The sequence below is a fragment of the Phlebotomus papatasi genome, chromosome 2, assembly GCF_024763615.1.
Source record: "Phlebotomus papatasi isolate M1 chromosome 2, Ppap_2.1, whole genome shotgun sequence".
Classification (NCBI taxonomy): Eukaryota; Metazoa; Arthropoda; class Insecta; order Diptera; family Psychodidae; genus Phlebotomus; species Phlebotomus papatasi.
This window is the reverse complement of record NC_077223.1, coordinates 110,511,833-110,534,393: the sequence shown is the minus strand read 5'-3', so window position 1 is coordinate 110,534,393 and position 22,561 is coordinate 110,511,833. Positions and strand designations below refer to the sequence as shown.

The 22,561-nt window shown below is 33.5% G+C and overlaps 1 protein-coding gene across 1 annotated transcript in view; it reads left to right on the top strand.

The window, feature by feature from the left end:
* LOC129800817 (uncharacterized) overlaps positions 1–22,561 on the top strand; it is a 31,906-nt gene that overhangs the window by 3,878 nt on the left and 5,467 nt on the right. The window contains exons 2-3 of the mRNA XM_055845485.1: positions 12,003–12,865; positions 15,316–16,197. Of these exons, the coding sequence (XP_055701460.1) occupies positions 12,075–12,865; positions 15,316–16,197 (1,673 nt within the window). The 5' untranslated portion in view covers positions 12,003–12,074. The remainder of the gene's footprint in view (positions 1–12,002; positions 12,866–15,315; positions 16,198–22,561) is intronic.

The window sequence follows — 22,561 nt, the reverse complement described above, 5'->3', positions numbered from 1 at the left end:
GTGATTTCACCTTTTAGTAATGTCTTCTTTAAGTATGTAGTGGATTCTTAATGATAAAAAAAAAACAAATAATAATAATAATAATGCTAACGCAATATTCCATAAAGGAACCATACACAGTAAAAAATGTTCATCCTTTTTACCATGACTTTCATTGCAAATTTTTCATTAAATATGTAATCATGTGTACTGAAACACATTTACGTAATTTGTACACATTTACACTGAAAACTGTGTAATTTTCAGATTACGCATTTTACTGAAATACATATTCGAGTAACTCTACAAGAACAATCGTGGTAAAGAAAAAACAAACTAACGATTATCGTTGTAATCTGTTTTTGATTCTACTGTGCAGACTTTTACGCAAAAGCATTTTGAAAATAAGCAATAATGTTCTTTTCTTATATGGGGTTGCCAATCCCGTAGAATCCTATAGAATCAAGTACAGTAGAGTTCACTGAATGTAATACGAGCTTCAGACCTAAGGCTTAGATATATGGCTTAACTGTTTAATTTCTTATTACTCACGACTTTTTGGAAAAATGTAACTGAGGATTGGACTAATAAAGATAAGTGACCTATTAGGTTTTCAAACACCAATACAATTGATCGTTATTTAGGTCTTGAGACCTTTGGGAATTGGGCTAAACCTCTAGTCTGAAGACCGCTTAATTCGAATACCTTTAACGTCAGAGAATTCTTGGTGACGTAATCGACATCCGAATTCGGACACTTTCATTATAGAGCTAGAAGCCCTATTACTTGATTCATTGAGTGTCCTGTGAATTCTTATTTTCTAATTCAGAATTTCATTATAAAAATTATGAACGTTTCCTGTCATTATCTGTCATCATCTGTCAATTTCCCACTTTCATTTTGTTGTCTGTTATCTGTGAGGTATTTTTATTCTCACAGAAAACTCTGGAAAAACGTAATACGAGACTTAAAGTGTCATATATCACGTTTTGTCCTCCTTAGTTTTTTTTTTTTTAAAGGCATATATATGCATATATTTATGTTCATAAATATCTATTACATATATATAAAATGAGGGCCTGAATATCCTTTGACCTCCATAGTAGTCCTCGGGCAACACGATACTATACTATCTCGCCACCTCACACACTGACTAAAAGTCAAATGGCGGTGCCCTATATTATCCCGTCACTTCCACACTGACTAAATGTCAAATGACGGGGCTTTTTAACACGCCATTTCTCACACTGACTTAATCGTCAAATGACGGTTTCTTACATTCTCATGCCGATTGAAACTGACTGTTATCAGTTCGCATCGTCCAGGAAAATGTACTCAGCAGGAATATTCGACTTCGAATTTTGACAGGAAAGTCTTTTGACATTCTTATCAAGTAATTTCAAGATTTCCTCAAGTTCCCAGTAACGAAAGAGTTTTGGGTTCGAAAAATTTTGACGGTGGCGACCCCCCAATTTCTTCAGAGTGTGGTGGTCACCATCAAAAACTAATTTAATTCTGTGCGGTGGCCACCAATGCGGCGGCGCTACGGTATTTTCCCCACATTCACCACCAAAAGTTCGGTGTTTGTACAGTAGTACTACGTGTAGGACTCTGTATAGTACTTGTGTTATGGAAAATTTGTACAGCGTGACACAAGACGTTCCTGGAACTTTGTTCCGGATTCGTCTGTCAGATGGCTGAATCCTCAGAGTTGTGATTTTTTTATTAGTGAAAAATGATAAATTAGTGTTTTTTCAAGCAATTGACCAGCAGGATTCCAGAGAACAGTACAGGTACGTGATAATTTGATTGCAGTTCTGTAGAGTTTTTCATTTTTTAGGTCTTAAAAACACTGAAATATAAAAGTGACGCTTAGTGAGCGTCCTTTGGTGTTTGGGGCTCCCAAGGCAAATTTTTTTTATAAAATATTCTTGAAGAGTCCCAAATTCAAGTTAGTAGTGCTGTTTAATAAGAAAAAAAATATCTGGGCAGTAGATGAAAAAAAGGTTGCATTAGGAAGTTCTAACCTCATTCTAATTCATTTTCCATCCGGAAGCCTTTTTTGGGCCCCACATTCAATTTACAATAAGGTGTGAGAATTTCCTCAATTTCCATGGATAAGTGTATTGGGTTTAAAAAGGATTTCTTTGATAGGATTTTTTCTTTAATTTTTTTTAGGGTAATTTAGGGCAACATGTTTTCATTTCTCAAACACTTTCTGTCCGGAAGTATCTTTTCTAGGGTTTCAGATCGTAATTAAGGATGAAATAATCGTATTTCCTCAATCCTTGTGGATCTGCGTGTTATGTTTAACCCTTTAAGGACGAAATACTTTTTACTGACCGAAAATGAACAATGAAAATGAAACCGATAATCAAAATCAGTGACACGTTTTACATCTAACCTTGTAAAATCTAACAGTCTGATTCGGTGCATTTTTTACCTCTACATGATAGGGACAAAAATAACCTAAAAAATCAAGAAATTTTTCTGACGATACCAATGAATGATATCTAATGAAAAATATAATGTATATGAGCGTAGTAACTTTCTATTCACAAAAGGGTTTTGCTTAAAAAAATTGGAATATAAAAAAAAGTAATTTGAAAATTGCTCAATTTTGAGCTTAAATATAGCAAATAGCTGGACATTTGTAAATAATATCCTAAATTCCTACAACTTTAAAAAATATGATACTCTCATGAATACAGAACTACGGTGCGCTTCCAATATTGAAACCATCACAAAAAGACAGCACTATTGTTAGAAGATGTGGTCTAACAAACAAAGAAAAAGAAAAGTAACGTTTTTGCTTATAACAGCAAATTATTTGAGGATCTGAAAAACTGTTGTCGCAAAGATTAAAAAATAAAAAATATAAATATATGATTTTTTTGTTTATATCTTTTCAATTATATGAAAGTAAATAAATATATAAAATAAAAGTCTCAAACATTTTTAATGATTACTGAAATATTTCATTTATAGGTCTCAAATATTTAAGACTAAAAAATAAAGGCCGCCATAATATGAATATTTCAAAATTTTAAACTGTGAGCCTAGGTAAATGCTTGACGTAGACTGAAACATAGATAGGGGAATGTAGGCATGGTTCGCACAGAGCTAGCCTTCAAACGATGCAAATTTTCTCTTTGTTTGCAGAGAGCTGACCTACCCTTTCGCATCTGGTTTCATTATCTGAATAATAAGATTATTATGGCTAAGAAATGACGTTAGCTCTTTGCAAACAAAGAGAAAATATGCGTTGTTTGAAGGTTCACTCAGTGCGAACCATGACAACATACAATACAATACAATACAATACATTCCCCTACGTTCTGAAAAGGTCTTGACATCAGCTAAAACAGTAAAATTTCAGCCCAGTCCGATGAGTTACAGGTTTAGACAGTTATTCAAAATGGCGGACAGTAACGTAAAAAATCAAGATGGTGACCACGTGACCATATAGATCTTGTGCATCTTACCCTTAGATATGAAGATCTTGATTGTCGTTAATTATTAAAAATTGTTGATTTTTTTAATATTTACCAGAAAGTGCAAAGTCACCTGCACCTTATCTCAAATGCAAGCATTTTTTGTTAATTTTTTAACATAGTAAAGTTTTATAAAATAAATGCTAGTGATACAATGTATTCACTAACAACTGAATACAAATAATTTTACCCATTCACTCACCTCCTTTCATTTTAACTTTTGAAGAGTAAAGTTAAGAAATACCGAAAAAATGGGCACAAAAATTAAAAAGAATTAACTTTAGGTAGTCAGGAAAAATTATTTTATCTACGGGTCACACGGGTGACCCAATCGTCTTTAAAGGGTTAAAAACGTTAAAAAGGATTTCTTTGGTAGAGTTTTTTCTTTAATTTTTTAGAGTAATTTAGCGAAACTGTCTGCACTTTTTAAATACTTTCAATCCGAACGTAGCTTTTCCGGGGTTCCAGATCGCAATGAATAATGAAATAATTGTATTGCCTCAATCTGTTTATCTGAGTGTTAGGTAAAAAAATGATATATTTTTTTCTTTTCTAAGAGTATTTCACAACAAATTTCAAAACTTCGAAACTGGACATTATTGTTAACAACGTGATTGGAAGATGAAAGAACACCCTGGAATTCCACGTATTCTAATATAGCTCAGGTATTTACTTTTAATAAGAAAATATTTTTATATGAGATTTTTAAAACTATTTTGTATCATCATTACAGAGAAACTGGAGTAAACCGAGTTAGCACTTATTGAGAGCCAGCAGACGATAATCAGTCAAATGACGAGAAGGACGCACATAAGGAAACACAGGCGGTTAAGGAAACATCGGCAGAAAACATAACTTCTAATTAATTTAAATATATTGTTTAAATTTTCTCCGTTTTGTATGGTATTCGCACTTTCACGATTTGAGTAGCACAATATGCATGGATTAATACATTTTTAATAAAACACTTTTTTTTAATAAAATATTAATCAATAGTTAATTATTATTGAAAGAAATTGTGTTTTGTGCCTAATTATCATCTAATTCTTATCACTAGAATGAATGAAATGCCACTCTTTAATAATCTTTTTAAGAAAATCAGCAAAAAATATTTATGAAAATTTAAAATTAAGGAAAATGTTCAGTGTAAACCTTTTTAAGATAAAACCGGATTTAAAATGTACACAATTTTCTATCTAATTATGTAATGAAAAATTAAAAAATCCCAAAAATGCTCAAAATGCCACTAAAATCGCGAAAGTACGATATAAATAACATAAAAATTTGTAATTAAATTAATTAATTTTATTTTATAAATTTAAATGCAAATAAATTTAATTTTAGTATATATTTTAGATTTATTATTAAAAATACGGTTAAAACCGGTAAAAAACCGTTGGTCAGTTGAAATTAAAAAAATGTCGTTATTTTAAAATTCAAAAATTGCGAATTCCCCACAGCATTTTCACCACTCAACCCCGAACAAAGTTCCTGGAACGTCTTGTGTCACGGTCATTAAAATTTCCATAAGGCAAGTACTATACAGAGTACTACTTGTCGTACTACTGTACAAACACCGAATTTGCGTTACTGGGTTTTCTTTAGATTTATAGCTTCAATTCATTTCGTAATTTTGCATTTTTTTTTTAAATTTCTTCTTGAAAATTCCTCTACTATTACTTGCTAGGAAATTTCTTCTCATAATTTCAATTTTTGATAATTTGTTATTTTTTGAAAAAATAATTAAGTTTTAAATTTAATGTATAGGAAATAAAAGTGTAATAAGTAGTATGTGAAATGTTATAAGTTGATAATATTTTGTTACCAAAAATACGAAGTAATTAAAATTATACTGTAAATTTTCCAATTTTATTTTCTTTTTACCAATTTAATATTTTTTGTCGTTCTTGTTTCTAAAATCTTTTAACGAACGAGGTACATTAAATATATCCTTGAATTTTCAATCTGATAGTTGAAGTGGTGGGAGATTTTCTCGAAATATGCCATTGGTATTTGATCTATTTGTTGAATTGGATAGTTATTTAAAAATTGAGTTTTAAATGGATCAGTTATTAAATCTTTCTGAAATAATAATTCGTTTTAAATTTAAAATCGTTTTCAATATTTTGCGTATTTCCATTTATTTGGTTTTAGATAACCCTGCGAATAATAATATCAGAATCCTTTTTGAATAAAGATGAGAATAAAACTAATTTTTTTTTAATTGAATATATATTTTTTAAATCCTTTGACGTTAATCATTTAATAGCGATATTGACTTTAGATTGAACTAAATAATTTTATTTTCTGGCACAGCTAAAGCAATAGAGGGAAAAAAATAATAAGAAACGAATATGTAGTTTGGTCGCTAATGGATTATTTGGCGCATCTTACGCAGTGTGTAATACACACTGTTCCAAATTAAAATGGCAGTGTATGCGCACTAGTTTATAATAAACTTAAATACGCAAATAGTTTGGAAGAACAATAAATTTTAGAGATTGAATTGTATAAAAAAAGTTAATATAATTATGTCCTTAGCGAAAGACATTCTCAGAAAATTTATTTTGTTATAAGATTTCATAAATTATCTTTTAGAATACCTTAACTGATTCCTTCGTTCAGAATTTTTAATTAAATCATTAGGAGTTTTATCCATAGTATTATTTTCTTTGCGTCGAAATTACCGTTTATGAATTTCAAAATTGTTTTTCAAATTAATTTTTTTTTGTAGGTGATGGAGACTTCTTTCTGTCTTTGTTTAAGAATGTGTGTGTGATTATCAAACGGTTTTAGTAGAAAGGAAGTATTTTCAAAATTAAACTAAATTTCCTTCAGGTTATCCATTACCCATGTACTACATTTTTATAAGATTTTATTAATTTGAAGGAGTTTGTCGTTTAATTAAAATTTTTGATTGATTTAAAATATTTTTCATTTTATTTTTATCAAATATGAATTTAATTGCTTCTTAGTTAGTTTTGTTCCTCTAAAAGGTTCTTATCAAATGTATTTGTAAAAGTATTCAATTCATTAGGATATGTTTCTGAATATTAGAAACAATTATTTTCAATTTACCACTAATCTTTTTTTTTTTGTAAATATTTATTTTTGTGATATTTTACGAATACACTTTTATGTGTTTGCTTTTTTTTCATTTCGTAAAAATATTTGAAAAGATTCTCTTAAGAGTTTCAAGAGTTTGAATTAATTTAACGGATTTTTATTTTATTTTATTTTATTTATTTAAGTATTGATTTATTTACCTTTTTTTTAGAGAAATTGTTGGTCGTACACGGATACAATTGCTATTAGTTGAAATAAAGTATAACATCCCGTTTTACTATCATAATATAACTAATATCCAGTTAGTAAAATATGCTCATTTGTACAAAAATAATTGAATAATCATTAACACGCATTAAATAATCCTATTTTTTTTTAGTGGAAATGTTCTTGTACTTTTATTTAGAGAATTTGTTTTTAATACGGATGGACAAATGAGATTTATAGAATTTAATAAATTTGGAGTTAATTCGTTTTATGTATCCGTGTAATAAAAATTGATAAAACTGGTGCCATTTTCACATTTTCATTAAATTTATGAATGTTTTTTTTTTATTGTATTTTTTTTTTTTTAGTTTTCGAGTCGTTCTTTTACTCTTTAATATTAATAATATGTTCCCAGCTGACAGGTGCACATATTTAAAGGAATATTTTTATTAATTTGATTTAATGATGAATGAGAATAATCGTCTTCAAAAATTACTGGTGAATTTGTCGACAACCAGGTTTTCCCGCACGGATTTTCATAATTCATATAGGCATCTCCTATTTTTATGGCAGAATTATTGTCATTAAGATTAGATGGTTGTTGAAAGAAATTTCTCTGAGTGTTTTTTCGAGTAATTTTGTTAGAGTTTGATAGGGGATATTGTTGATTATTACAAGAAGGTTTTGGGGAAAAGATAGAATATTTCTGATTGTTCCGGTTGTTTCTTGCATTTGAATGAAAATTATATTGATTGGAATTACCAAATATATTCGGAGTAAAATTACGATCGTTATCAATATTATTTAGAATTTTAAGATGGGAATGGAATTCATTAATTTCAATATTTTCTGTATTATGCGCGAAAAATCTTTGATATGGAATATTATTTATTTCGTTTCCATTAACCACATAACCCGCTCTTCTGAGACGATTTTCAGTTAAAATGATTACGTTCTCCAAATTTTCATGTTTTTCGGCGCGAATTAATACTCTTATTTCTGGATCTGGTATCGCACGGGTGAATGATTCAATTGCTATAGTAATCAGAGATTGTTTAATATTTTCGGGGACAAGATATTGCCCGAACTCAGATTCATACGCTTTTGTTGCTAAATCAAGACATTCCTGAATTCTTTTTCCAAATTCTTTAAAACTCTCTTTTGTCTCTTTTTGACAAGTATAAAGATTTTCCCTAGCTTCGTCCACACCAATAATATTTTTGTGCACTTCACTCATTACATATTGTTTAAAATTTTTATAATTTGACAATGCATCAGAGTTACAGATCCTTTCAAAAATTTCAACACTTATTTTGCTCAAAAGGAGTGAAGTAAAATATTCATCTAATTTAGGATCATTCTTAATTTTATATAAATTGTAAATTAAATCTGCGACTGTAAAAAATAATTTGATGGACTTACAAGTTAATTCAGGAAGTGAGGCTACTCTCTGGTCCAAGCTGATAAAGTGGGGTTTTTGAAGGGTAGTTACCATTTCGTACTCCATCTTCATTGTGAAATCTGGTGGGTGTAGAATAGAACTTATCTTCTGTGGAATATCTTGTTGATCTCTCTCAGTTTCTTCCTCAGAACTTTGAAGTGCGTTTAGGAAATCTTCTTCCTGCGAGGATGATTCAGATCGATGATTATCGTTGTCTGCTGTATCAATTTTCGTAATGTAAGGTTTGATTGGAGTGTGAAACATTCTTTTTTTTATGTCCTCAGCGGGGAATGTTGGCGAGTATTTCCCTCTGGCTGCCTTTTGACAATCGGGGAGTGAAGTACCGATGGTCTCTCCTCCTCTGGAGTTTCTTGGCACGATTTCTCGTTTTTTTTTTCTCAATTGACGTGTTCTCACTCACACACAACCTCCCGGTTTCGTAGCTCCAGGATTCGAGATTCGTTGGACATCTATCTGCCCGTGAATTCCGACCTCAGGTTATTTGCCTGGTGATGGTGATAGGCTTCTAAAACTGTCTGGTCAATCTTCTGGATCCTCCACAGAATTTCTGCGTTGATTCTTCCAGGATTAATTCTCGTTCCCGGGCGAAAACACCAAATGTGGTGACCCCAATTGAGGCCACCTTGTTGCCTCTGGATCCAGTTGATGTTGTTTCACAAATACACTATTTTTTTGAGTTGAAACACTTTTATTAAGGAAGATTATTACACTGCCCAATGGCATGGGCCACGTTTACACAGTGACTGAACCAACCTCTTGAATCTAGCTACTCTTTTTATACTAAAATCCTCCACTCGCACCCTAATTCTATTCGACATTATTTCCCGTGGGAAGGTGTCCAATTAGTGATTCAGGACGAACCTCTAGATAACGATCGTCTGGAGACGATCGTTAAGTGCCTATAAAAATATCCAACTATCCACTTTCGCTATCTCTAGAGTTTTCTCCAACACTTTCTATGTCCTTAAGAAAGGGGATGCTTAATTGAGATGACCGAGGACCACACACCTTTTTGGTCACTCATATCTCGCCCATCGTGATCTTACGAACACCTGCCTAATGGCTTAAGATGTTACTTTGTCTCTGGGCTATAAATTTCGTAAGGATAATTGGATAGAAAACTCTCGCAGCGCTAGACATGATCTATCATGTCTCTTCTTGATATTTCACGAAAGAACCAGCGCGATCATGAATATTTGAAAACCGAGTTGTGATGCACAAAATGCGTCACAACAATTTTTGTCCCTATCGTTCATAGAAGCACAAAATACGCCGAATCAGACTCTGTTGGACTTTCCAAAGTTAGATGTAAGACTTACCATTGATTATGTTTCTCAGTTTAATTTTTATTGTTGATTTTCAATCCGTCAAAAGTGTCTAGTCGTTAAAGGGTTAAGTATAAAGCTTCTTATACACGGTAAAAACTTTTGGACACTGACCAAAATATTGGAACAAGTTTTCTTTGCAACAATTTTTTTTTGAATCAATTTGTACCTAGAGAAGATTTGTTTGGTACAAAAAGTTTTATTTACTGTTTTGTTACGAAATATAGATACAATTTTGTTAGTTTTGTTTTGGAACCGTTTTGAAATTGAATGTCTACAAATTAGTTGATTTCGTTTTATACAAATTCGTTCCTGAAAGTTGGAATAGAATTTGTTGCACTCGGCTGATTTGTTTTCCACTGTCAGGAACAAATTGGTACATTTTTGGACAAGGTAATTTATCGAACGAAATTTTTACTCATATGGGGAATCTTTTTGTTCCCATTGTCAGGAACAAATCTGTATAAGTTATTTCGTCTTACAGTTAAGGCTTATACTTCAGTCGAGATGGATTTCGGTGGCGAAAGTTCATAAGGAACATTAAATAAAAATTACAGTGCCCGCTTTCTAATCCGGACAAGTTCTCGACGGTTCCATTTAAAATACTTTTGATGTTATTCATGCATGTGTGTTCGGCAATGAAAATGAATTATCTTGTGATGTTTTTGTTTAATAAATGAAGTATAATAGAACGACTTCTCCAATTATGTTTTTTTAATCTTCTTTAAAAGTTTTATTCTAATTCTACAAAAAAATCTTGTATTATATTTTCGAGACGTTGAACAAATTCAAAAAAATCATCCGGATTACGAAGCGGACATCTGTCATTTTGTTTCCCAATCATCCGGATTACAAAGCGGGCATTGTAACTTGAAAGTGTTTTATACAGACGCGTGCATGATGAAACCATATGCGAGTGCTGGCAGCAGGAGGAGGAAGGGAATCTCGAATTAAAAAAGTGAAACCATGTAGCACGAAAATTGCCATAGATTTAGCGTCCTCCTCGCTTCGGTGACGGGTGACTGAGTGTGAGAAGAGGGATACGATTTTATACATTATATACATTATGCATTTAGAAAATTTGCATAACCGCAGGAGGATTTCTTTCGAATTTATAGAAATGTAATATTGTAAAATAATTCTTTCCTCAACGGAAATTCTATTCTAGTAGTCACAACCAAAAAGGTTCCAAATAAAGGTTTTTGTATTGAGTTAATATCAATATGTTGAATTTTATTTGGATTTTTCGATTTTAGTACTGCTTGCTTTTCTTAAGATCAGGATCCTCCTTTAATGCGAAACTCTCGCATGTAATGCTCAGCTTTTAAAAGACTATTTGAATATTTGATGTTTTATATGACTTTTAATTAATGCAAAGCCTCTCGACTGAAGTATATGCTTAACTGGAAATCCTAATTTTTTACACAAATATAACTAACCTAAGACCGTCTTCAGACTAGAGATTTAGCTCAGTTCCCGAGGGTTTCAAAACCATAAACAACAACCGATTTTATTGATTTTTCAAAATCTAATAGGTAATTTGGCCTTCATAATCCAATTCTAAGTCAAAATTTTCCAAAAAATCTTGATTGATAAGTTATTAGAGAAGATAAGCCACATGGCTAAGCCTTAGGTCTGAAGCCCGTATAAGGATAATCTTTTTCTTTTCACTCATCTGAAAAAGTGAGAAAGCCTCACAATTTGAAATCGGAGGTGATTCTAAGTTACACCATGGAAATATTAATTTATAACAGCTTTTTATGTTTAACGTTTAAGGAACGTTTATAAGTCTGAGCCTGCAACAGACAGTTGCGAACCCAGATTGAACCGGTTACGTGATGGTCACTATATTTTTATCCGAAATTCGATTCAATTGCTCCTTAGAGAGCATATTCCTCAACCGAATAGGGAATTTATAGGCTCTTTGGAAAGGTCTTGGAATTTTTAAGAAGTCTGAATCGGTTTCAATTCATTCTGGAAACGATACATAACCAATAACAAATTTCTGTCCGAAAATCAATTCTCTTTAGTCTTAAACTATTTTCGGGGGTCCTTTAAGTGATTTATTAGTTTTAGAAAAAAAAAATCCGCTATGATCTTTTCTGTTTTGGCAGATTAAAGCTCAGTGTACCTTATGTTTTACCAAATCAAACACTTTCTTACATTGTACAATATTTTTCAATTAATATATTCACTTATTTTATATCGTTTTCCAAAGTGATATTAAAGACATCATCTTTTTATTGCAATCCTCAGCAACTGAGATTGTGTGTTGCCCCCATGGGATTATGATTTCATAGCACAGAAAAGATGTCTAATTGCATGCAAATTGCCACTTTCTGCCATTAAAAAAAAGCAAGAGAGACACTCTTGCAAAGTTTTAATTGAATACGCAATTACAATGTTATTTTTACGATGCACTTCTTTTGCATTTTGCATTCAATGACGCCCTCCCAATCTGTGTTGCAGGATTCTGCAAAAGATTTTGCCACAGTGAGAGAGAGAGAGAGAGAGAGAGATAGGGTCTGCCAATTGGGAGTCATGTGGCTGAGGAGTGAACGTCGTGAGTTGCGTCTCCGACGTGCTTGTACTTCCGGCCGTGTTGGAGCCCCAAAGCTCCATCCGGTACGACGACCAAAGAGCTTCCGGCCGAAGGCATCGGGACAGAGATGCCGCCGAATGGTGCCATCGACGTCCAGAGTGGGCATAAAGTGCAATCCGGGGGAGGGGGGAAGGCGCAGGGGTAGGAAGTCAGAGGAGTGCAAGGAGAACTGCTGGCAGGATTCCGAAGTGACGCTGTTTGAGGCGAAGCTGGAGAGATGTGATGAGGGAAATGGGGAGGGAAGGGGATTTGAGGCTGAAGTTGATATAGGATGCCCAGGAGATGCTTTAAATCGCTTCCAGCCGATTGTGCTGGAGGAGGATGATAAGGAAAATGTGGGTTCAAGTGGAGGGATCTCCTCAACATCATCGTGCATTGTGTGTGAGCCTGAGGCTGAGGATGAACCAACTCAGTCTCCCAGTGAATACAGCTTCTCAGCAGCTGTCAGTCAAATGGTTAAGTGTATCAGTGAGTGTGATAGTACGACGGATTATGAGCAGAATTTGCCAACTTCCTCTTCGCTTTCCTCCCCTTCGCCATCGTCGAGTTCCTCTTCCTCGCAGGGTGGTCAGGAGAGTGGAGTGTCTAGTTTTCAGGATACTGTGGTGCCGGAGGTGGATTCAACGACAGATCTCATGCCAGAGTGCGATTCGGGGACGGAGTTGCAGAGGAAGGGAAGAGATCTACCTAAACTCACCCTTCCCATGACGTCCTTTGGTGACATTAAAAGGTTAGTAAATTTAACTAATTAATTTTTTTGTTATTACTAAATTTTCGGAATCAGCAAATATTTATTTTGAACTGTCCGGAAGTAAGCCGAGGTCCACTTTAAAAATAATTTGGGTCTCGGCTAGTCCAAAAAATGATTGATACCTCGGCTAACTTTAATCCTCTAACGGGTAAGACCGCCTCCAGGCGGTCTTCACAAAAATCACATTTACAGCGACAATAAAGGTTTTATTTATTTAAAAGTGCTATAGTGTCCTCAGTAATAATGCTATTCCCAGTTTTGTGTGACAGGTCAGAGAAAAAGCAACAAAAAATATTTGTGCAAAAAAATTCATTTCAAATTTCCATAAAAACACCGATTTAAAGTTATCTGACTAAAATAAATTTATTTTTTACTGAAAGATAGGGTAAGTGTGCCAAATTCCGGCCAGCTTGCAATTTCGGCCATATTTTTTGTTCCACGAATTTCCATGAATTTTTTTTTGCATACTCTTGAGATTGTACAATGCAAAAAATAACAAAAAAATGTCGCTTCGACGAGCAAGATGATCTGAAATAGACATTGAAAGAATTCTGGAAGGGCAAGGAACTATGAGAATGAAGGTGGCCGAAATAGGCCACCAATGCTATGTCTACATTTTTATTCATTTTAAAATGTATTAAGAATGATTTTAGAAAAAATAAAGATGATAAACTGTCTGCAAGGTTCCAAGCAACACTCCTTATAAAGGAGTAACAAAAATATTCATTTTTTATTAAAAATATTACATTTCAAACTTGAGACTTTGTCGCTTGCATGCAACTATGCCGAAATTTGGCACACTTACCCTATGTCATTCCGCTTTGTATATTTTATTTAAAAAAAAATTGAAAAAACTAAAAATGTGAATTTTAGAAGTAAAAAGAATTTCAAAATTTTTTTAAATTTTCTCACCTAGCGCCTAAACTAAAAGAGATAATGAAAAATGGATGTTTTTTTCGACTTTATTGGATCATAATTATCCTAGAAAACATTGTTTTAGAACTTTTCTTCGCATATTAAAGAAAACGCCGTTAATTATAATCAAGAAAACTTTCGAAATTCTCAAAATTACTCAAAACACAATCCACAAAACTTAATTCAACGCTTCTTGGAACCATAATTTAATGAAGAAACATTAAAATTCTTTGCAGCAGATGTGTTAGGGTAGAGTCAGTACTTTTTCGCCAGTAAGCCCTTTTTCGCCACCTAAATTAAAATCACATTTTAAGAAAATTATGAGTTCGTGGAACTACGAAATGAGTGTTATTTCGTGACCTCTAGCCAAATGAATCAGAAAACCATATCAGATAACAGATATCAGAAAACCATCAGTTCCACCGACTAGATTATTTGCAAGTTAATTAAAGAAATTGTCGACAAGGTGAACAGTCACCAAAAAAATATGGAGTTCTTAACACTTGGAAGGATCCTAGTGGCAGCCGCTGCCAATTTAGTTTTCAATTTAATTTTTTATACTGAAGAATATATCATTTCGCCTGGAGGCCTGATTGAATGCGTGCAGAATTTATCTGGCTATTTTTTCGTTATAAAATTTTTAATAAAAATTAAATATTAATGTAAATATATTGCAAAAACAAAAAACTGCACTCGGAAGGACCAAGTGGCAGTTGCTGCCATATGCATTTTATATGGGAGTTTGACGTTCTGCAGATGTAATTTTCTTGATTATTAATGTTTAAAAGCCCTAAAAGAACAGTTTGAAAGTGTTTTTGCAAATTATTGAGAAGAATTATGGGAAATATTGAATTGGGAAATATGAATAATTACGGGAATTATTCAATTTTTCTCTTATTTCCCAAAGCTAAAAATCCATTTTGTTAAGCGAAGTTAATAGAAAATAGTTAATAGTATTAACTATTGTTCATAAAGTAGAATTTTTGCTTTGAAAAATAAGAGAAAAATTGAAACATTCAAAGGCTGCTGCATTCAAAGGCAGACCACTTTCCCTTACTCCATGATTCTGATAAAGATGAAAACATCGAATGGTTAAAAATCTTTAGATACAGTACCCAAGGAGATGAAATTTCTGAATCAGACACCAGAAAAGAACAGACTAAAGCTCCGAATGCTTGCATTGTTGCAGGAAATGTACTTTTTCAACCAGATACTCAAAAGTTCCCGGAAAGTCTCCTAGTTCAATAGATAGACAATGCTTCAAAGCACTTGTACACAAAATTTCATTTTATTTCGAAAAAACTGTGTAAGAATTATAAGGGTGTCAAACCTTAAGGTGGCGAAAAGTACTTACTCTACCCTAAATAAGTTTCTCAGTAACTATCTGGTTTGCGTCTCAGCTTATTTTTTTTTTTAATTGATTTTGTCGATCAAGAGAGTAAATTTACTTTCGTAAATTGCAATGAGCCATTAGTTGATTTAACTAATGTTTCTTCTCTTGCGATTGCCTTCAGCTTTACTCCTGGAGACTTCTCCAAGCAATTCCCAACGACATCTGCCGGCTCAGTGGCTCAAGCTCCTATGTACCATACCACAACACCCGACTGGCTCTCCCTCTTCGATGAGGAAATGAGCAAAATCACGCCTGACTTTGCCCAGTACACAGACTTCCTGCCCTACAACACCCTCCTGACTCAGGCTCTCCTGAGCTGCAGTACCGACGGATTGGGCTGCCCGGGGCAACTGATGGGAGTTGATGGGACTGCCAGTGATACCTCCAATCCTATTTCCGATGCCATCTTCATGCAGTCCATGAGTCAAAGTGCCATGGACAATCTCAAGGCATTGTCCAATCTCCAGACCCACACAAACTTCCTCTCCAGCATCACCCTTCCGCGTCCCCTGGACTCAGACAATCTCATCCAGAGTGTGAGTCCACTGCCGGAACCGCAGCCACCGGAGGAGCCACTGCAACTGGAAACGGACGAATGCATGGAGATTGAGGATGTTCCGGATCATCGACATGAGAATCTCACCTGGACCACCTTCGATCCTTACGTCTTCATCAAGCAGCTGCCTCCTTTAACGGGGGACATGCGTGCCAAGTGTCCGGCTCTGCCCCTGAAGACTCGTTCCAGTCCAGAATTCAGCCTAGTGCTAGATCTGGATGAGACTCTGGTGCACTGCAGTTTGCAAGAACTGTCAGATGCCAGCTTCAAGTTTCCGGTTCTGTTTCAGGACTGCAAGTACACGGTGTTTGTCCGCACGAGACCCTTCTTCCGGGAATTCTTGGAGAGGGTATCGAAGATCTTCGAGGTGATTCTCTTTACGGCCTCCAAGAGGGTCTATGCCGATAAATTGCTGAATTTGCTGGATCCCGAACGGAAGTGGATCAAGTAAGTGATGTTTTTATTTTAATGTGTTTTTTTTAATCTTTTAGAATTCAAAATTGTGAGTGAAATGTATCATTCAGACATCAATGGAAACGCGAGCTTTATCAAGATTTGATAGACTTTGTATTTCTCCTAAAAAAAAGAGCGAAAGCAAATGGAATGAGTCTAGACTTTGAGCCAAAGGGAATTCTGAGCTACTTAGCCCCACTTGGACCTGATGCCTGTCATATACATTGATTCAAGAGACAATCAACAAAATTTAAACTTCAAAACTTCAAAATTTATTTGAAGTCATCGATTGCACAAGAGAGATTCAGCAACTTGGTTATTCTTTCTATTGAAAGTGCTACAGCTAGCCAAATTGATATGGAAAAGATTATATCAGAATTTGCATCACTAGTTTTTTACAGCTCGAAATTCACAGAGAAAGCAGTACTTATAATAATCCCTAGTTTGTTTTCTTAATAAATTATTCTAAAATTTTAGTATGTTATTGCTGGGCTTAAGAGCTTTCGATTAATAAAAAAAACTGAAGTCTCCCTGACCCGAGCTATAAGGGGTCAAAAGTTAAATTTTCAAGTGGCCATATCTCCGGTTCCATTTGGCAGAATTTAAAAAAAAGGGTGGCAAAACGTCCTAGATTTGTGGAATACTCGAACTCGTGACTTAGATGCTATACCTCTAAAGTACTTTCGCATCATTTTACCGTTTACCGGTACTCAACCGATTTAAATCTATTCATAAATCAGTAGATTCCACAGAATAGTTTAAAGAGTAATAAAAATTATATTCAAACAAAAATTAATTATCGGTTCATAACCGGTTCATTACCGGTTCATAACCGATTTGAACTGGTTCATAAATCACTCAAAATATTTCCCAAAATACACCTCTGGAGTAATTTGATTGAATTTCGGAAAAAATTAGTTATCGGTTATGAACCGGTTCAAAACCGATTGGAACCGATTCAGTTTTGCCGGAAATTCCAAGACCTTTCCAACGAGTCCAATTATGACCCCATTCGCTTGATAAATGCGCTCTATATGAACTTTTTAACCTTTGACCTTGAAAAACCGTTATTAGGGATGATTCAACGGTATTTTCGTATAAGGACGAAATGTTCGCCTGAATAATCTCCAAAACATATCCAAAAATGAAAATATCGCACGACGCGTTTTCGTACAATCCCAGAAAAACATGGTTTTGGAGGGGAAGGGGAGGGGTGGGGGGAAAAATGAGGGGCATGCTAACGATCCTTGGGTCGACTTATGGGGGGGTCTTCCGAAGGTCCCAAGTCGCTATCTTTTAGCGTTTGGCGTCTAGAGCTGGCGACAGTCGAACGGGCAGACGGACAAACAGCGTGACGACATTTCTCAGAAATCGTCTGAAACGTGAAGATTTGGTGAGAAAATTGGTCTCCGGGGGGTGAAAAAATCGAGGGATTATATATACTGCTCTCTCCGTGGAGTTCGAGCAGTAACAACTGCTGATTTGGAAAGCTCTCATTAAACACTGTAACGACTGTAACTCTTTGAACACTCCAACTTCATTCAATTTATTCAAAGGTTCGATTAATCGGACCTTCGATTGTTGCTGTAATATATTCTAGCTGAACTCAAGACCTCTTCAACTCCTCCCTCGATGTTCTCTGACCTGAGCTATAAACAAAAATGTTTGACCAGACTGTATTTTCGGTATTTATAAGGTGATTTCGATGAAAATTTAGTATATTGTATCTGAAATCGAGACCTTTCTAACCATTGGGTCTTATCCGTCTTCACTCTACCCCACTCTAGCTCGACCCTTACTAAATCCAAATGGCATTGTATAAACGAGACTCTATCTATAATGGTTAATTAATCGATTTTAGTGGACCTATTTTCTTTTGTTAGTCTTCTGTATTTAATCTATTTAGAATAGAAAATGACCAGTGCCAGTGATAAGCCTAGATACGAGCAATAACTCGGAAAGTACTAGAACTTACTTAAAAATGTATTGTAAGTTCGAATGTTTAAACCGACGAGATGCCAAAAGTTAGCAAGTTCATGAAAAGGACATTTATTTTAATTAAATTGCAATTCAAACGTTTTGCCTTCATAAAATTACACAAAGACTACTTGCGGCGAACGCTTACACACTTATTGACATCCCAGTAACGCAAATTCGGTGTTTGTACAGTAGTACGACAAGTAGTACTCTGTATAGTACTTGCCTTATGGAAATTTTAATGACCGTGACACAAGACGTTCCAGGAACTTTGTTCGGGGTTGAGTGGTGAAAATGCTGTGGGGAATTCGCAATTTTTGAATTTTAAAATAACGACATTTTTTTAATTTCAACTGACCAACGGTTTTTTACCGGTTTTAACCGTATTTTTAATAATAAATCTAAAATATATACTAAAATTAAATTTATTTGCATTTAAATTTATAAAATACAATTAATTAATTTAATTACAAATTTTTATGTAATTTATATCGTACTTTCGCGATTTTAGTGGAATTTTGAGCATTTTTGGGATTTTTTAATTTTTCATTACATAATTAGATAGAAAATTGTGTACATTTTAAATCCGGTTTTATCTTAAAAAGGTTTATACTGAACATTTTCCTTAATTTTAAATTTTCATAAATATTTTTTGCTGATTTTCTTAAAAAGATTATTAAAGAATGGCGTTTCATTCATTGTAGTGGTAAAAATTAAATGATAATTAGGCACAAAAAACTATTTCTTTCAATAATAATTAACTATTGATTAATATTTTATTAAAAAAAAAAGTGTTCTTGTATTAATCCATGCAAAGTGTCACATTTGTGAAAAATCTGAGTCAAATCTCCAGAAATATTATGTGTAATACTGGTATTTTCTAAGAATAAGAGTGGCGTATCGCGCTAAAATAACATGTTTTGCATCAAAGATTCATTTTTTTCTCAAATATAGAAACAGAAAATATGTCCAGGAAATGACATTTCTGTATCTCAATAATTGACGGCAATTAAGTTACTTATAGAAATAAAAACAAAAATAAATATTTTAGAACGAAAGTTATGTGTTAAATACGAGCAGTCCAATCTAAATACTTGTAAAAAGTTCCACTTGAACTATTAATTATTAAAATACGAAAGAAGTATAATGTTTTAGGGTTGCCATCTCAATATACCCAAATGCAAAATGTGCTACTTAAATCGTGATTAAAATTAATTAGAAATTATGTTTTCTGCCGATGTTTTCCTAACCGCTTATGTCCGTCCTTCTCGTCATTTGACGTAAGTTTATAGTTGCTGGCTCTCAATAAGTGCTAACTCGGTGCACTCCAGTTTTTCTGTAACGATGATACAAAATAGTTTTAAAAATCCCATATAAAAATATTTTCTTATTAAAATTAATAAAGAAAAAACTACCAAATAAATTATTTTTAACATTTTAAAGACGATTGGGTCACCCGTGTGACCCGTAGATAAAATATTTTTTCCTGACTACCTAAAGTTATTTCTTTTTAATGTTTGTGCCCTTTTTTTCGCTATTTCTTAACTTTACTCTTCAAAAGTTAAAATAAAAGGAGGGGAGTGAATGGGTAAAATCAAAGGCATGACATTTCCTATGTTTCCCATATGTTTCTAGCGCGCCGAAAAAAATTTTGGGTTTATTAGCTGTTTTCTGTCAATGTAGAATGAATTAGCAAAAAATATAAATCCAAAATAAAAGCCAACTTAATATTGAATAGGCAACCGAAAACCCCAAATTGGCAACCTACGTAGTTTTGGAGATATCTCGTGAAATGTGTACGAAATCAGGGAAAAATTTACACTAAAATCGGTCGTATTTTTCAGAGCTAATGTCACGGGTAAAATTATTTGTATTCAGTTGTTAGTGAATGGATTTTGTTTTATTAGAATTTATTTTATAAAATTTTACTATGTAAAAAATTAAGAAAAAAGCTTACATTTGAGATAAGGTGCAGTTGACTGCACTTTCTGATAAATATTAAAAAATCAACAATTTTTAATAATAAACGGCATTGAAGATCTTCAATCTAAGGGTAAGATGCATGAGATCTATAAGATCACCTGTAACTCATCCGATTGGGCTGAAATTTTACTATGTTGTAGCTGATGTCAAGACCTTTTCAGAACGTATCTATGTTTCAGTCTTCGTCAAGCATTTACCTAGGCTCACAGTTTTAAATTTTGAAATATTCTTATTTTGGCGGCCTTTATTTTTTAGTCTTAATTATTTGAGACCTAAATGAAATATCTCAGTAATAATTAAAAATGGTGAAGACTTTTATTTTAAATATTTATTTACTTTTACATAATTGAAAAGATATAAACGAAAAATTCATATATTTATATTTTTTGTTTTTTTAATCTTTGCGACAACAGCTTTTCAGATCCTCAAATAATTTGCTGTTATAATCAAAAACGTTACTTTTCTTTTTCTTTATTTGTTAGACCACATCTTCTAACAATAGTGCTGTCTTTTTGTCATGGTTTCAATAATGGAAGTGCACCGTAGTTCTGTATTCATGAGAGTATCATATTTTTTAAAGTTGTAGGAATTTAGGATATTTTTTTACAAATGTCCAGCTATTTGCTATATTTAACTCTTTCGCGTCTTTAGGGTCATATATGACCCGGGGAAAAAAGTTTCTTTTTGGCTATTTACATTAATTGAAATCTAACTGGAGTCTTGAGAAAATGAGCCAAGAATCTTACATCCTTCTATTATGGTGTCGTGCACGAACAGATAGATTTCAACTAATGTAAATACCCAAAAAAAACTTTTTTCCCCGAGTCATGACATTACCCTAAAGACGCGAAAGAGTTAAGCTCAAAATTCAGCAATTTTTAAATTACTTTTTTTATATTCCAATTTTTTTAAGCAAAACCCTTTTGTGAATAGAAAGTTACTACGCTCATATAAGTACATTATATTTTTCATTAGAGTAACAATTATCATTCATTGGTATCGTCAGAAAAATTTCTTGATTTTTTAGGTTATTTTTGTCCCTATCATGTAGAGGTAAAAAATGCACCGAATCAGACTGTTGGATTTTACAAGGTTAGATGTAAAACGTGTCACTTATTCTGATTATCGGTTTCATTTTCATTGTTCATTTTCGGCCAGTAAAAAGTATTTCGTCCTTAAAGGGTTAAACCTAACACGCAGATCCACAAGGATTGAGGAAATACGATTATTTTATCCTTAATTACGATCTGAAACCCTAGAAAAGATACTTCCGGACAGAAAGTGTTTGAGAAATGAAAACATGTTGCCCTAAATTACCCTAAAAAAAATTAAAGAAAAAATCCTATCAAAGAAATCCTTTTTAAACCCAATACGCTTATCCATGGAGATTGAGGAAATTCTCACACCTTATTATAAATTAAATGTGGGGCCCAAAAAAGGCTTCCGGATGGAAAATGAATTAAAATGAGGTTAGAGCTTCCTAATGCAACCTTTTTTTTCATCTACTGCCCAGATATTTTTTTTTTCTTATTAAGCAACACTACTAACTTGAATTTGGGACTCTTCAAGAATATTTTATAAAAAAAAAATTGCCTTGGGAGCTCCAAAAACCAAAGGACGCTCACTAAGCGTCACTTTTATATTTCAGTGTTTTTAAGACCTAAAAAATGAAAAACTCTACAGAACTGCAATCAAATTATGACGTACCTGTACTCTTCTCTGGAATCCTGCTGGTCAATTGCTTGAAAAAACACTAATTTATCATTTTTCACTAATAAGAAAATTCACAAAACTCTGAGGAATCAGCCATCTGACAGGCGAATCCGGAACAAAGTTCCAGGAACGTCTTGTGTCACGCTGTACAAATTTTCCATAAGACAAGTACTATACAGAGTCCTACACGTCGTACTACTGTACAAACACCGAACTTTTGGTGGTGAATGTGGGGAAAATACCGTAGCGCCGCCGCATTGGTGGCCACCGCAGAGAATTAAATTAGTTTTTGATGGTGACCACCACGCTCTGAAGAAATTGGGGGGTCGCCACCGTCAAAATTTTTCGAACCCAAAACTCTTTCGTTACTGGGATTGTTGACGATTGAGAAGTGTCAAGAATACTGAAATTCGAAATGACAGAACAATCAGCGCTAAAGCGACGAGTACGTGAACTTGCATTTAAGGTTTGCGGTAGATTTTCGAATAGATTTGGCTTCTGGCTTTGGAGTGGCTTGTCTTTTCGAAAGGTTATTACTGAACGGAGCCAATCTTTCCGTACAGAAGTAGATCGTGAAAACTTTGAAAATCTATTTGAAAAGCCAAAAAGATATATTCTTCTTAATACTTTCGCAATGTGGCTGAAGTACATCCTGTTCGAATTTCGAAGTGCTCTAGTGTCAAAA